We start from the raw sequence: 15476 nt of genomic DNA, 5'->3' as shown, positions 1-15476 counted from the left end.
GGCTGTATCATATCATCTCATTTAAACTCTAAATAAATACAGTTACGATCTCTCATCTGTCCCAATACATTGGCACCACGGATACAGGTTTCATCCTATGACAGCTTGTCTGCTTCCAAACAAAACAAAAAACGTGTCCGATAGAAAAGACGTCTGTAGCAGCTTGTTCAACCAAGAGCAGTTTCTTGACCACCCACATAAGGAGCACAGAGTACAGGAGATCTGGATGTGGGATCATGGCCGCCAGTGCTTCAGACTCTCAGGTCCTCCATGTCCAGTCCGTGAGGTAGAGCTACAATAGAGATCAGTCAGTAAAAATGGCTTCTGATGGGTTCCAAAGATACCACGGCGCTTCAGGCCAGGACACACTTGTTCTCGCTAGGCCTTTATGTGGTTAGAGTCTCATCCTCTTGAGTTGGGCTCACAGCTCATCGTGGTTCCTGGTCAGGTCTTCACCGTAGTTGGTGGCCTGGCTGCCTACGAACATGTTCCAGTTCTCCAGAATCTCGTCTTTGGTGAGCATCTGGTCCTGAGGAATGACGCAACCCGAACGAGGAACACAAGTTAGTATGTGACACGAGCAGTTAAATGGTAGTCCAAATCAATCTAGAATATCATTTGGTGATGGTTTTCCATCGATTTACGTTCACTTCAGTTTTAGGAACTTTTCTCCGAGTTGAACGCCAAATGAGTGGATGTATTTGCTTTTTGGAACTTCAACATTTTGAGACCCATAAAGTGAGGTATATTAAAACTAATGAGATTAATCGTTACCTTATCTGTGTCCGACTCGTACACTAAGTGTCTGGCCTCGGCCTGAGCGTGATCATAGTCCTGTGGGAGAATCCAGAGGCGAATCTCCTCCTGGTCCATCTTCCCGTCTTTGTTGAGGTCTCTGAAGTCTGAAAATTGGTCCCTCTCCGTCTTCACCCAGGCTGGTTCTGGACCATTATCTTCATTTCCAAACATGTCAGCTGGAAAATGGCGAGAATATATTGAAAATGTTTTTCATCGTAACATGGTCCCAAAAATGATATATTTGAATGGCTTGCATGCAAATGAGTAATACACTTACCAATGTATTCATCTTCATCTACGTGACCATCGCCATTCTTGTCAATGTCCTCCAGAGTCTCCTAGCAGACGAATACAGAGCGCAAAGTGAAACTGTTGGCAACCTGTTTTCAGTACTTTCAGATTCAATATTCATTTCATTTCACACGTACAAGAACCACGATGTCCTTCATGTGATCGAACTCCTCCGGGTGAAGGAAAGCCGTGAACTCCTCTCGCTCCGCAGCCAGGTCACTGTCCAAATCTGCCGTCCTGAACCTGCGTTCATCTCGAGGGAGCATCTTCTTGAAACTGAACTGATCGGTCGCATCCTCAAACTCCTCGGGGTTGGCTGAAAGGAGATGATGTCACATCAAAACATCGTAAGGAGCCACTTTGTATAGATGTGCAAACCAAGCGAGTTTCAAGTCCTTTTTCGATCAGATCATCCACTTCTTGAAAACGGCCCCACCTATTTAAAGGGATACGTCACCCAAAAATGAAAACTCTGTCATCATTTACTCACCTTCGAGTTGTTCCAAATCTGTATAAATGTCTTTGTTCTGATGAACACGGAGAAAGATATTTGGAAGAATGCTAATAACCAAACATATTTTTTCCCCCATAGTAGGAAAATGACAATGGAAGTCAAAAGTGCCCCAGAACTGTTTGCTGTCCTACATTCTCAAAATGTCTTCTTTTGTGTTCAACAGAACAAAAAAACGACATGGGAGTCAATGGGGGACAAAATGTGTTTGGTTATAAGCATTCTTCCAAATATCTTTCTCTGTGTTCATCAGAACAAAGAAATTTATACAGATTTGGAACAACTCAAATGTGAGTAAATGATGACAGAATTTTCATTTTTGGGTGACGTATCCATTTTATAAGACCATGACCCTTTTCACTTTAGGTGACCATCACAAACACACAAAATCATGATCAAAGGTTGATCGAGAGTTATGGGACCCACCCAGGTAGTAGCCGTAGGTTGCTTGCTTGTATTCATCCCATGAGATCTTATTGTCTTTGTTCAGGTCGTAATCACTCCAGACCTTTGCCACATTCTCATAGACGTAACGTTTCTGTACTCTCTTGATCCAGGCCTTGAGTTCATCGGTGGTGATATAGCCGTCGCCATCGCTGTCAATACGGTCAACGATTTTTCTGAAGAAGTCAAAAAGAAACATTTAACTAATCTTCCACTGTGAAAATTAAAAGTTGGCACAAAGTAGCAAACTGTGAAAACATTATGTAATGTTAAGTAATCTGATTGGTTGGTCATGGGTTCGATTCCCAATAAATAAAAATTGACAAAACGAAAAATGTAAAGGGATAATTCACCCAAAAATGAAAATGCTGTCATCGTTGAATCACAGTCTCAAGTTGTTCCAAACCTGTATGAATGTCTTTGTTCTGTGAAACACTAAAGAAGACATTTTGAAGAATGTGGGAAACCCAAGAGTTCTGGGGCACTATTGACTGCCGTAGTTTTCTTATCCTACTGTTAGTCAATGGTGCCCCAGAACATTTTTCCAAATATCTTTATTTGTTTCCAGAACAAACCCAAGAGTTCTGGGGCACTATTGACTGCCATAGTTTTCTTATCCTACTGTGGTAGTCAATAGTGCCCCAGAACATTTTTCCAAATATCTTTATTTGTGTCCAGAACAAACCCAAGAGTTCTGGGGCACCATTGACTGCCGTAGTTTTCTTATCCTACTGTGGTAGTCAATAGTGCCCCGGAACATTTTTCCAAATATCTTTATTTGTGTCCAGAACAACTGAATGATGAGTAAATGTCTGATGACAGAATTTAAATTTGGGTGAACTAACTAACACACTGCTTTGGAAACAATTGTGTGCCACGTGCATAATTGTTGTATATGTAATGTTAATAAACATGATCTCGACAGGCAACATTCACCCACTTGGCAACCCAACTCAAATCTGGCTGAGCAACGGAAGACTGTCTTTAAGGAGCAGCAAATGTATTTTTATCGCAATGCCACGTTGTGACGTCCCCTCCCCTACAGCCCGCTGATCTAGAGCTCCAATCACAATGCCTCATTTACATGCCCATTTGATCCAACTTGTACACTGGGAAACTTGCCATAATGATAAAGGAAACGTTAAACTCATAACCAACACACAAATGTCTTATTGATGAGAATGTGACAGCCATCTGATCTCCCAACCATTATGACAACACACTTCATAATGACAAACAACATTAATATGCAAATGTTGACATGCAAATATTTAGCGTTTCTACACTTTCTAACCTAACGTTAGACCATACAGACTTACAAAATCTTACCCCAATCTAGCTTTGCTCTCCTCTGGGGTGAGCTGATCAAAGGTGGTCGCCTCTTCTTTGCCCAAAAAGGCCTCGTGATCGTACTGGTAGCTCTGGTTGTCCTCGTGCGCTTGTCTTCTCAGTTCAGGCTCGTGGTGCACTCGCTCTTTCCTAATAGTGGGTTTCCCGTATGCGAGACACGTGCATAGCGAGAAAACACATAAATATACGGACACGTCCATGATTGATGCAATCCCAGTTTTAATCGGGCACGGACTTAAATATATGTGTAATCGAGCTTATTCTTCTGATAAAGTCACGCACCACAGACGTCGCCGTTGCCAGAAAGACGCGTTACACTTTTGAACGTGTAAACTACTAGAAAAACGATTCACGTCATCTGATTACAGTACAAGTCGATTCAAACATACCCGGCGGATCACAAAGCGCTACAACCAAACTCGGAGCGGTTGTGTTGTGACACACAGCCAATCGTGTCGCAGCTAGCAGAGCACGTGATTGTTAGAAGGTCTGCTATTGGTCAGTGGCTTGTCTGTTACTCGAGATGGGCGTGGACGCCACGTTGCAAAATGACACGCTGGAGCGGCCGCTGCCTTCTTTTCGGAACGTCAAATGTTACGTGTGACTTGTAGTAGGAGACTGAAGTAGTGTGGAAACACGAGCTAAAATCCTCTCTGTCTCCTAAAAATCGTCCCTGATTTAGCTTGGTTGTAATTCATCAGTGGTTACTTAGTAAAGCTTAACTGAAAAACTGAATTTACATTAGATGTGTGCACTAAAAACACCTTGAAAACAGTTGGAGCTTTAAGACAAATCATTCAGGGACAGTATAATTGACCCTTGTACCTTCAAAGGGACCATTATTTACGCTAGCTAATGGGAAACAATCAATTAGGTGGAACCTAATGACGACTGCAGGCAAGATTTTCAGTTGCTTTTAAGAGTTTACTGTGGTCATCTGTATCTGACATCTGTACTGGCACTATAGGGTTATTCTACAATGAATCTCTCATCGCATCTGCACTGTTCACTATTTAAAAAACTGTAATTTTATCAAAGTATACTTTTATTTTTTACAGATTTTTCACATATAATGTAAAAAAACTGTAATTAACAGAATTTTACTGTTTTTTTTACAGATTTTCACAGATTTTTTAAATACGGTAAACAATTGCAAATTACAGAAAAAGACTGCAAATTCTCAAAAAAAAAATGAAATTTTTACAGTATTTTATTGGCGCCCCAGCTGCATTTTTTACATTTACATTTACATGTATTTTGTTCACGATGAACGTTGAACGCTAATGGTACATTTAAGTCCTTCTGGGTCCTCACCCCCGGCCTGTAAACTTTGGGCTTAAAGAAAATGTAGTGGCACCATATCGTTTATATAAATCTAAACATTGACATTTTAGCATACACAGATTTTTCATGTATTTTTAAAAATACAGTAAAAAAATAAAATTACAGAAAAGACCGCAAATTTACAAGAAAAAGGGGGAAACGTAATTTTCTAGGAAGAAAACGGTTATTTTACGGTTTAATTCTGGTGCCCCAGCTGCCAGGAAATATCTTTTTACGAGATTTTTTTACGGTGTATTCTAAGATTAAATCTGTGCATTTGCATCGTTTATAAATGAGGCCGATGACCAAGAATCAAGGTCTGATGATAGAAACAAGTCTACGGAATTCTACATCAGAAATATTTATTTATTCAGAGGACAGCGACCCATATACCGCCTTTCCCTAACCACTTCAAACTAAGCTGATTGAAACTGACTGATAAACCATAAATGAAACACTAAACATTCATCACTCAAATGAAAGGCCACTAGCTTCAGGCTGTTTTCATTATGGAGAGCTGTGACTCTCAGCTTATGTTAAAAGATGGCATGTGTTAGCAACGTATTATGCAAATAATGAAAGACAAAAATGAATGTTGTCCGATTTACAGATGGGAATTAGATATGACACTGTGAGCAAGTACATTACACGAGTCCATAGAAGTTTAGAGCATATGGAAATATTTATTAATATGTGAATAATTAAATATGAAAATCTTTCCCTAGTCTCTGTTTGACAAAAAACTACACTGGCACGCGTCACACATGTTCATGTTTGAGCCGGGCAGAAAGCACTGTTTTGAGAAACACATTTTTCTCAAAGAAATTGTCTTTTACTGTAGTATTTGTGCTAAATCTTTGCAGATTCAAATGGCTTACACAAACTTTTGAAACTTGAAACATAATTAATCATTTATGAAGCGGGTGTTACCTTCTCTTTCTTACACACTCAAAAAATGATACTTTAAAATAACTTAATTCAATTATGGACAGTGGTTCAACATAACAGAAATATGTTATCTCTACTCAAATACTTAATGTATGATGAACTAAACTGAATTGAGTCAATTTAAACAACCATGTCCGTGCAAAGCATGATGGGAAGTGGAAATCCTGTTTCTATACTGCTACTTTAATACAACCAAAGTCATTTATGTATCTCAACTCAAATGTATCAAGTAAAGATTTTCTTTGAAGAAAGAAACAATCTTCAACGAGTATAATAGGATAGCAAAATAAAAGTTCTGTCATCATTCAATCACCCCCATATCATTCAAAATCTGTATGACTCTTTCTTCTGTGGAACAGAAAAGAAGATATTTTGAGAAACGTGGTTGTGTGTCCATACAATGGAAGTCAATGGGGTCCATGTTGTTTGGTTCCCAACATTCTTCAAAATATTTTATTTTATGTTCTGCAGAAGAAAAGAAGTCATACAGGTTTGCAACGTGTATCCATTTAGATAAATCCAATACAAAAATTTTACTGGCATCTTTTGGGTGCATTTCCATTGCATTTGTTTCATTAAGTAAAGACCTTGGGGGTTTTTCTCACATTCGAAAAAAGATTGAAAGTCTTATTAATCATCTCATTTGAAGACGTGACAATTTCATACTTTGGCTTCCAGCACAAATGTTTCATTAATAGAATAACATGGCACTGTTTAATTTGATTTGATTCATTAGAAAAATGAAACGACTGACCGTCATGATGTGTAACACTGGTCTGGTATTATTAAACCACAATGCCAATGGTGTTGACTGTTAAATAAACAATTTGCTTTAAAACATAAGGTGGTAGGGAAAAGAAACTAAAACATTTCCTTTAAAGCTTTAAAGGCGAACCACAATTTAATAGAAAATAACGTAGAAAATGGGATGCAGAGGTATGAGTTTTGTTTTCAGTTTTTAATGTAGTTTTATCAATATGTTGTAGTTTATAATATAAAGCTTTTATTTATTTTTTTCATGTTCATTTTAGTTTATATATATTTTTTTTAGAAATGATGCTATCTGCGTTTGTCATTTTATTATTTATTTGTATATTTTTTTACATTGCTGTATACATTTAATTTATCCCTATTTAAGTTTTAGTGTTCATTTATTTTCAGTTCATTTTAGTGCCTCAACTTAAACTTATTTCAGTTCATGGCTGAGGCAATATTTTATTTAGTTTTTCAAAATGTAGACCGATATTTAATTTGATATAAAATAACAATTAACAGAAATGTTTGTTTACACATTTGAATTGTGCCATAAAATAGGTCTGACAGATTGATTCCTACCGAAACTCTACAAATAAATAACATTCACACTTCCTTCTTATTAATTTTTTCATCAGTTGATTCTTTTCTATCAATCGCTTAGTTATTTGAATTAAGTTAGTAGATATTTAATATAAACCATGCAGTCGTGGTGAGGCCATAGCTAATATTGAATAAATAAACACCTTTTACCTCTTTTACAGGATGTGTGTGAATATATTGTTCAAAGGTTCAAACATCATGCACACTCATAACCTTCGATCACGCATGCCTTTATCGCTATGATAACTGTTATTCAATATCTAGTCAGTGAGGTCTGAGAAAATCTGATCTTCAAAGGACAAGATGGAACCGGGACGAGATAATGAGCGGTTGACAACACATGTTTCCTGAAAACTGGAAGTGGCATAAGATGCAAAAATGATTGAGAGAACAATAGCAAGCAAGATGTGCTTTTGTGCAGGTTGACTGATGTGCTGATTATAACCATCAGACTTGGACTGAAACGCAGACGGTCTCTCTATAGTCTGCCAACTGATCCGGCCAACCCCATATGACGACTCAAATGCTTTACGGTGTTCTTGATAAAAGCACATTCGACAGCAGACGTCCGTGCGGATGACTTCTAATACTTCGTATCAGAGATCTGACGAAACTTTTAACCGTAAGAGCAATAGTGACGTTGCGTTAGCAGATGCTACAAACTAGCCTAAATTTAGAAGATTGGCACCATTGACTGTAACCAAAACATATGAGGCTCGTGATGCATCCTCGCGTCCCCCACGGCCTCTGGAATGTTCCAGCAATGTCAGATGATTAATAGCTGATTAGCTCACATTAATAAGCGTCTGCAGAGCTTGTAGGTCCGCCATACCAAAGGTCACAATCAGCAGAGGGACGTCTATCAGCTACCACACTGTGGTATCTGCCTGGAATCTACTATGAAAGTCAATGTTGACTGAAGCTGTCACCTCCGTTGCATGCATTTGGAAAAACATGAATTTTTACATCACTTGCGTGCGCTAGCTCGTCTCCTTTGTTCCAAAAAGAAGTCGCTGGTCTCAATTTCAATACACCAAAATCAAGATTCTCAGCGGGTCTGACCTTCTGGTGTCTGCGGCTGTAAAAATCCACGGACAGATGCTCACGCTGGACGGTTCTATTCCTGCTCTCATCGGGTGGACAGAATGACAAACTCAACTGGATCACGCTCCTGACGGTTCCAAAAGACACTCGGGCCAACCCCTCCAGTGTTCCAACTCACAGTACAAGATGTTGCTGTAACGCTGTAGTCAAATATGTAAATTGGACAGGAAATGTTTTGGCGTGGACCCTCACTGTGTATTGTGTAAATACGTAAAGGCTAACAGAGATGAGGTCGTTGTAAATCGGCTGTGTGTGGCAAAGGGAAAGAGAGAGAATGTAATGAAACAGATGGACGAGGCTCAGAACAGACAGGGTTGGCACGGCCTGAAATAACTGTGAGAACAGGTACAGCTGTGATGGACGTCAGAAAGCAAGAAACTAGCCAAAAAGCAACATAACTTTCAAATTTAGTCAACGCTCGAGGGTTCTTTGACTACAAAGACCAACCCACATTATTGCTGGGTCAAGCCGAAATGCAATTAACGCATATTACCGCTTTTTATAACATAGCCATCATCTTTTGTGATGTGACATTTTGTGAGTTTGTGCATTTGTGTTTGGAAACCTGCTTCAACCCTTACTACCGCCCACCCGTGAAATCAGAAGTAAATGATAAGTTGATAAAAATGTTGTTCAGATGGCAAACCCCAGTCTTTACCATATCTTATCACATGATCGATTGATTGCGTGTTGGAGAGGAGGTGTCACTCGTGGATCATCAGTGTACGGTGGAGTTTGGGCCAGTCTTCCACAGTGACAGGTTTTGAGTTTCATCGCTTGTTAAATCGTCCAAAACGATTTGTTTTGACAAAACACAGTTTGCACCTCAAGTCAGTGACTGACATGTCAGTTTGTTCAATGATTGAGGATGAAAATATGCCACAGATACAGTATATGCTTCAAATGTTTGTCAGCTAAACTCGAATGGTATAAAACGTTTCTAAAGAAAAAACACAAAGTCTTACAAATGTTAATGGTCCAGATTAAGAAGAAAAGATAGGTGATAGGAAATATAACAAAAATGTTTAAGAGTGCTAAAGTGTTACTAAATTAAAGAGTGTATATTTGTCATGATGAAAATGAAACATTTATGATACCGTCACGTATCCGAATAGAAATGCAAAATTGATGCCAGTTAGATTTGACACGCCCTTCTGTCAACACTATCACTGTTAAAAAACAAATAAAATATTGATTTATATATTTTAATATTACATTTGGAAAAATGAAGTTTATCTTACTTTAGGAAGTATCTACAAAAGAGTGTATGTTAAGCATGGAGGAGCTGAATTATAAAGTCATCTTCAATACAATAAGAAAGCATCAGCTTCATCCCGAGCTCAGTGATGGCGGTAAGTGAAAACCACGCTCGGGTAATGTGCACGCTGGACTGGAAAATGAAGATGAAGCTCTCCGGTTCTGACATTTCCCCACGCTGCTGGATTTTTGTAATCTATGTTTGATCAGTTTCTTGTGGTTTCGGATAAGAGGTTGTCTCACTTCAGTCAGGTGCTCCTATGATTTAATTTTGCGATCAAAGTTTCCATCAGTGCAGAAAATAACGTCTTGCTATGTGATATCTTGAGGCCTGCCATTAAGAGGTATTGCCTATCTAATGTACTGAGTTCAATATTTCATTTCAGCGACCAGGCAAAACGTCTTCAAGTCTTTCTTTGCTGCAGTAACACACTTTGAAGAAGACTTTGCACTTTATGCTGAAACATGAATGCAGAAACCATGCAGTGGAAACATTTGCAACACAGTCGAAAGCACACAACTCTCGACATATAGCATTAAGGATTTATTCTCACAGTAATTACTGGAATACTCAGAGTCCTTCATTAGAACAGAATGTACATTGACATTTAAAAAAACATTCAAATGGCATTTGGTTTGATACATCCAAAGAAAAGATATACATACATTTAAGGGACATATGTAGGTCACTGTGTCATTTTATGAATATATTGGTGGATAATGTATCGGATGGTGATATCTCTATCTGGCCAATTTCAGCTTGGTTGCAAATACGGGGAATGGCTTGAAATTTTTATCTCTCATTTGTGTCTATGTGGACATAAAGAAACATCACATCACGTGTTATGAGTTGATTGCATATATTGTTCAGCAGATATGCACTACACTATAAGAAAATCTTGTAAAAAACTGTAATTTTCTGACAGCTGGGCATCAGTAAATCACCATCAATTTTTTTTCAGGTAAAATTACATGTTTTTCTTGTAAATCTGCAGTTAAATCTTCAGTTAAGTTTTTTTTACAGCATTTTAAAAACACACCGTAAAAAATCCTGCAAAAAAACTGTAATTTTCCGGCAGCTGGGGCGCCAGTAAAATACCGCTTTCTTTTTGAAAACTTGTAGATTTTTTCTTTCATTTTATGCTTTTTTACAGTATTTCAAAAATACTATAAAAATCTGTCAAATTTCTTTGTTTACAGTGATACATATATGTGCTTTGGTACCTTCATAACAAAATTAATAAGTAATGATGTCATCAAAAGATATCATATTAGCATACTGTCTTTACAGATAAAAATGACACATCTCCTGACACATCGCATCCACATGTACTGCCAATACAGTATAAGTGAGTAGTAGTTGGTTTATATGCCTCAAAGCTATATTATTTTATATCTCTACCAAAAACATGCAATAATCTTAATTAAATAAAAAATACAATATGCTACTAGTTTACCTTGGACTCGTTCAAACAGAAAGGAAATTAAAATGAACGAATGCTTTCACATACCACCAGAGGGCGCAGTAACACAACATCAACAAAAGGGATAATATTTTATTTACAATCCAAGATAAAGAGCAAATAATTCAACACAATGTTCTCAAAAAGCCACGTCTTAAACACAATGTTGTGCCATATCATATCATATCATATCAGCTGTTAGCCATGCCTATGTTGTAAACTGTAATAAGATATAAAAGAATATCATGCTATGCTGCTATTTACACTGTTATAATGACAACAAGAATACACAATATGGTACTTGAAAAAGTTATTTAGTGATCTTTATCTGACTTAGACAATAAAACCAATACTGGGTGTCAATGTATTACATTTAATTTTAGGGTTGTATAGTTTAAAAGTCTTAAGACTTCACTTGACGAATGACCTTTTTGTTTGGTTATGACATTAAGAAATGCTAGATTATTTGGGTCAGATACTTTCCCGTCTCTCAGTATCTGGACCTGTTAGAGGTCGAGTTATGCCATCAGGATAATGTATTGTGACTGCCGGTGGCCCCTGCGACAGAGCCCTGTCCCCGAATCAATAGATGTCAGGCAAGTATTAGGACAAACACAGCGAACCCCAGCCTCCCACTTGCTACTAAACGACAAATGTGCTCTCGTTCTCAAGACTGCAGGATTAATCCAATACAAACTTCAGTTTCCCCTCAAATCCCCCCATTATATCAGTCTTTCTGTGGACGGAGCCCCGTACATCTGCTTGGCCTTCGGGGAGTGTAATTCTCAATGATTGGCCTTTATGCTTTGCAGTCATTAATTACAACAATGATTCATGCAAAGATCAGACCGGACCAGATGGTACGGTGACACATCATTGCTGTATTATGATGCTGTTCAGGTCTTCATAAATGAGCTGGTTTCATTATTGTTTGGGTAATTCAGCCACACTTAAACATGAATGAATGTTGTATAAAATGGCTTTTTAAATGTTTTTTTCTTTGTTAAAATTAAACAAAAATCAGTTATTGAGAAAGTGCATAAATAATCAGTGGTAAAAACTGTCTTTACACCATAAGCTGCAGTAAAGTTTAATCATTTGAGTTGTCGGCAGGGTTGCCAAGTCCACAGTTTTCAAGCAGAATTGGGCTACTTTTAAACTGTCGACGTGCATGACAGTAACTGTGATATATACATTTTGGGGCAGAGGACTAACATATTTAAAGTTTTGGTATTGGGGATAGGGTTATTGGGCTAGATTTGGCCTAGATTTTGTTACGTAGATCTGGCAACCTTGATTCGTAGAATTTCGAGGGAAATATTTTTGGGTAAAAACGAATAAAAAACAGTTATTGAGAAAGTACATAAACAATCAGTGTTGAAAACTGTCTTCTTACTTACATCGATTCACGGTGTCGGCAGGGTTGCCAAGTCCACAAATTTGAAGCAGAATTGGGCTTTTAAACTGTCTATGTGCACAACACTGACTGTGAAATATGTATTGTAGGCAGGGCCATAGCTAGAGAATTCTGGGCCCCCTGAAAAGATATTGACGTGGGCCCCCAACGCCTTCCAACTAATAGATAGACATTTAGAGGGACATTTTATATCAAGTTTTATAACATATCACTTTGACGTAGTCTATTTACATCTAACAGAAGATGGTGTTAAACGTTTATAAATGTTATATGAACTTATGAAACATTGCCTTAAATAAATGCATGAAGACTTTTAACAAACTAATAAACGAATAAAAAAAGACAATACATTATTAAACAATAATGCATAAAACAGATGTAAAAATGACCAGCAGTACTGCATAATAGTCTTTTCAATCAGTCTGTTATCAAATAACTGAAGTTAACATTAAAACATTTTAAAGAATGCAGGCATGTAAATAAATCAATAGACCACTTAAATGTTTCTAAAGTCTTAATGTTTTATGAAAATAATATGGTATTGCATAATATATAATAAATAAACCAATAAATGTATCTATTCTAAAGCCCCACAAAATAAATCGTGCAGATTTTAATTCGTCTAGATGTTTTCTAGAATACTATTGTATATAGTATAATGTTGTACTTACATTACACTACACCATCACTATGATATACTACAGTATACTAACAGTAACTAGTAAAGATTATGATACAAGTGTACTGTTTTTTTTTTATGTGTGGGTCCTAATTTGTACTTTAATTTTGGCGGTTCGGTGCAAAGACCTTTGAGTTTCAGTGCGAGTAGCTTTTCTCAAAGGAAACAGTGAAATGCGTGTTAAGTAAATTCTCTGAGCAGCTCGGAGATGTTCATGTGTTTACGTCTTTATATAACAGTTAGTTAGACGCAGACACTGACAACTCCATGAGCATCACGCATGTAGTTACACACCCGCGTTATGATGTTTTTACCCCTGGATAACGCGAATCCGTTTCCGTTCCACATCGCGGAATTATAGAGCCGCCCTACCTTTTAAGGATAGACTGGGAAAATTCTTCAAAAAGAACACAAAGAATGGTCTTCTCAGCTGCCAGTTTAACTCTTGCGTCATCACAACAGTGTGTTCAACCGCACCACCGTTTCCGTTTAAAAAACGTGTTGCAACGTTTTGTCGGGCTGAACGCAACCCTGCTCTATAACTTCAGCTGAGCAGCCTGCTGTCGCAACTCTGATTGGTTTTGTTCACGAGCTAGGTGTCGGACTTTCAGACTAAACCATTAACCATTTTTGGGGAGGGGGAATCACAATTATTTAGAAAACCTTTTCGACAAATTGCATGCCTTTGTGAATTTCATTAAAATCTCATGTATACAATTAATGTATTAAAATTATTTACAAAACAGGTGACTTTATAATATAACTGTTGGATTTTGTGAGGCCCCTGGGCAGCCTTTCACCCCACTAGCGACGGTATTAACGTATTTTGAGTTTTGGTATTTGGTCTGGGGTCACTGGGCAAATTTTTTGTTATGCAGATCTGGCAATGGCTCGTAGAGAGAAATATATATATTTTTGTTAAAAGTAAACTAAATTCATTTGGTGAAAAAGTAAATGAACAATCAGTGTTGGAATCTGTACTTACTTTCCACCAATTCACAGCGGTAAGCTAACAATAATGACGTCAGGGTTGCCAAGTCCACGGTTTTCCCTGCAATTTTATGTTTCAAACAGAGATGGCGGGAAAGAAAGGCAAAAGTTACTGACTGCAGCTTCAAAGGAAAAACACACAAAATAAGCACAAACGTACTTTTGTTAGGCTTTAGGACTTTGGAACCCTACGGAGCCCCTTTAGGGACATGGGGTGGAAAAAATATGAGAGGGAAGAGAAAATATATTTTTTAAGGTTTTGCGTTATCTCGCAAAACTTTTGCCTTCTCTCGCAAACATATTTCCGTTATCTCGCAAAACATTCAAACGTCCTGTTGTCCCGCTCCGTACATTAACAATGGAGCGGTTCAGAGTAGATTCCCGGACCAATAACTCGTGAGCTAAACGTTGTTATAACACAAATAACACATAATTCCTTAGACAACGATCTACAACCTAGTCTTCCTCAAAACGAGAATATAAATTGATCTCTATATGAGCAGGCGACATGGACAAGTCCAACGAAACCGTCTGCAAAGTGACTGTAAATCCGAAAAGCGTTACTACAAAAATAGTCATTAATAACTTAAATGTTACACACTGTGATCTCACCAAATTCAGTTTACGCATTACTGCTCTCCTGCTGAATTTAAACTGGTTTTAGTTATACTACAGTATGTAGCACTGAAGTTAATGACTATTTTTCGTAGCCTAATGATCTTCGGGTTTTGCACTTTAGAGACGACCCCTTCGGTCTTGTCTCAGCCGGCTCCCGCCTGAGATCAATACAAGGCTGGATTTGTGGGAAATTAAGTTAAAGTTCATTGTTTACGTTACATAGAATGAGGTGTCATTTGTGTTATAAGAACGTTAAGCTCACGAGTTATTGTTCCGGGAATCTGCGACTAGACCAATGTTTATGTACGGAGCTATTCTTAAATTCTGCCAGCGGGACATTAAACATGAAGTGTTCAAAATGTTTTGCGAGATAACGCAAATATGTTTGCGAGAGAACGCAAAAGTTTTGCGAGATAACGCAAAACCTTTTAAAAAAATTCTCTTCCCTCTCATATTTTTTCCACCCCATGTCCCTAAAGGGGCTCCGTAGGAACCCAATAAATAGAAAATTACTGCCAGAAATCACTGCAGAGGTCAGATAACGTGTTTATAAAAATACTGAAAAACAATAAAAGATCAACTGAAAACTAAATTCCATTACAAACAGCGTGCACATGATCCATCCAAATGCGACTCAAAATAAGACATGAAAGATCTGGATCTGTCCTCATTACGCATTTCACAATCTACTCTGCAATTCATTGATGTTTTATGTTCTCATTAAAATGAGATACACGTGAAAAGATGCAAGGCCTGCTCGTTCCCCTTGCTTCACTTGTTCAAGGGTGGAATTCGTACCCAGCAATCAGTTTGATTGTCTTAAAAATACACACTACACTAGAACGTGTCAGGCAGATGTAAAAGGCGATGAGCGGGGTCTGTGCGAGTCTATTTTCCAGACGGTTTGCTCTTGTTATTGCCTGATTT

At 37.8% G+C, this 15476-nt stretch overlaps 1 protein-coding gene across 1 annotated transcript; it reads right to left on the bottom strand.

The window, feature by feature from the left end:
* Window positions 1-69: 69 nt before the first annotated feature.
* On the bottom strand, window positions 70-6615 carry rcn1 (reticulocalbin 1, EF-hand calcium binding domain). The gene is made up of 6 exons (XM_057331066.1): window positions 3374-6615; window positions 2027-2220; window positions 1227-1405; window positions 1076-1136; window positions 775-974; window positions 70-529 (listed from the first exon to the last, which is right to left on the bottom strand). Exons 1-6 carry the CDS (start codon window positions 3592-3594, stop codon window positions 422-424), a joined length of 963 nt encoding a protein of 320 aa, XP_057187049.1. The 5' UTR covers window positions 3595-6615; the 3' UTR covers window positions 70-421.
* Between the last annotated feature and the right edge of the window lie 8861 nt (window positions 6616-15476).

The sequence above is a fragment of the Triplophysa rosa genome, linkage group LG1, assembly GCF_024868665.1.
Source record: "Triplophysa rosa linkage group LG1, Trosa_1v2, whole genome shotgun sequence".
Lineage (NCBI taxonomy): Eukaryota > Metazoa > Chordata > Actinopteri > Cypriniformes > Nemacheilidae > Triplophysa > Triplophysa rosa.
Note: the sequence above shows the minus strand (reverse complement) of the source record. Positions and strands in the feature narration are given on the sequence as shown.

What these genes read in the sequence shown, in the direction of transcription:
- rcn1 (XM_057331066.1), bottom strand. Translation starts at nt 3,594, where the DNA reads ATGGACGTGTCCGTATATTTATGTGTTTTCTCGCTATGCACGTGTCTC. An exon ending in GAGAGCAAAGCTAGATTGGG is followed by an intron (nt 2,221 to 3,373) that starts GTAAGATTTTGT and finishes TGACTTCTTCAG; the next exon opens with AAAAATCGTTGACCGTATTG. An exon ending in AGATGAAGATGAATACATTG is followed by an intron (nt 975 to 1,075) that starts GTAAGTGTATTA and finishes GCCATTTTCCAG; the next exon opens with CTGACATGTTTGGAAATGAA.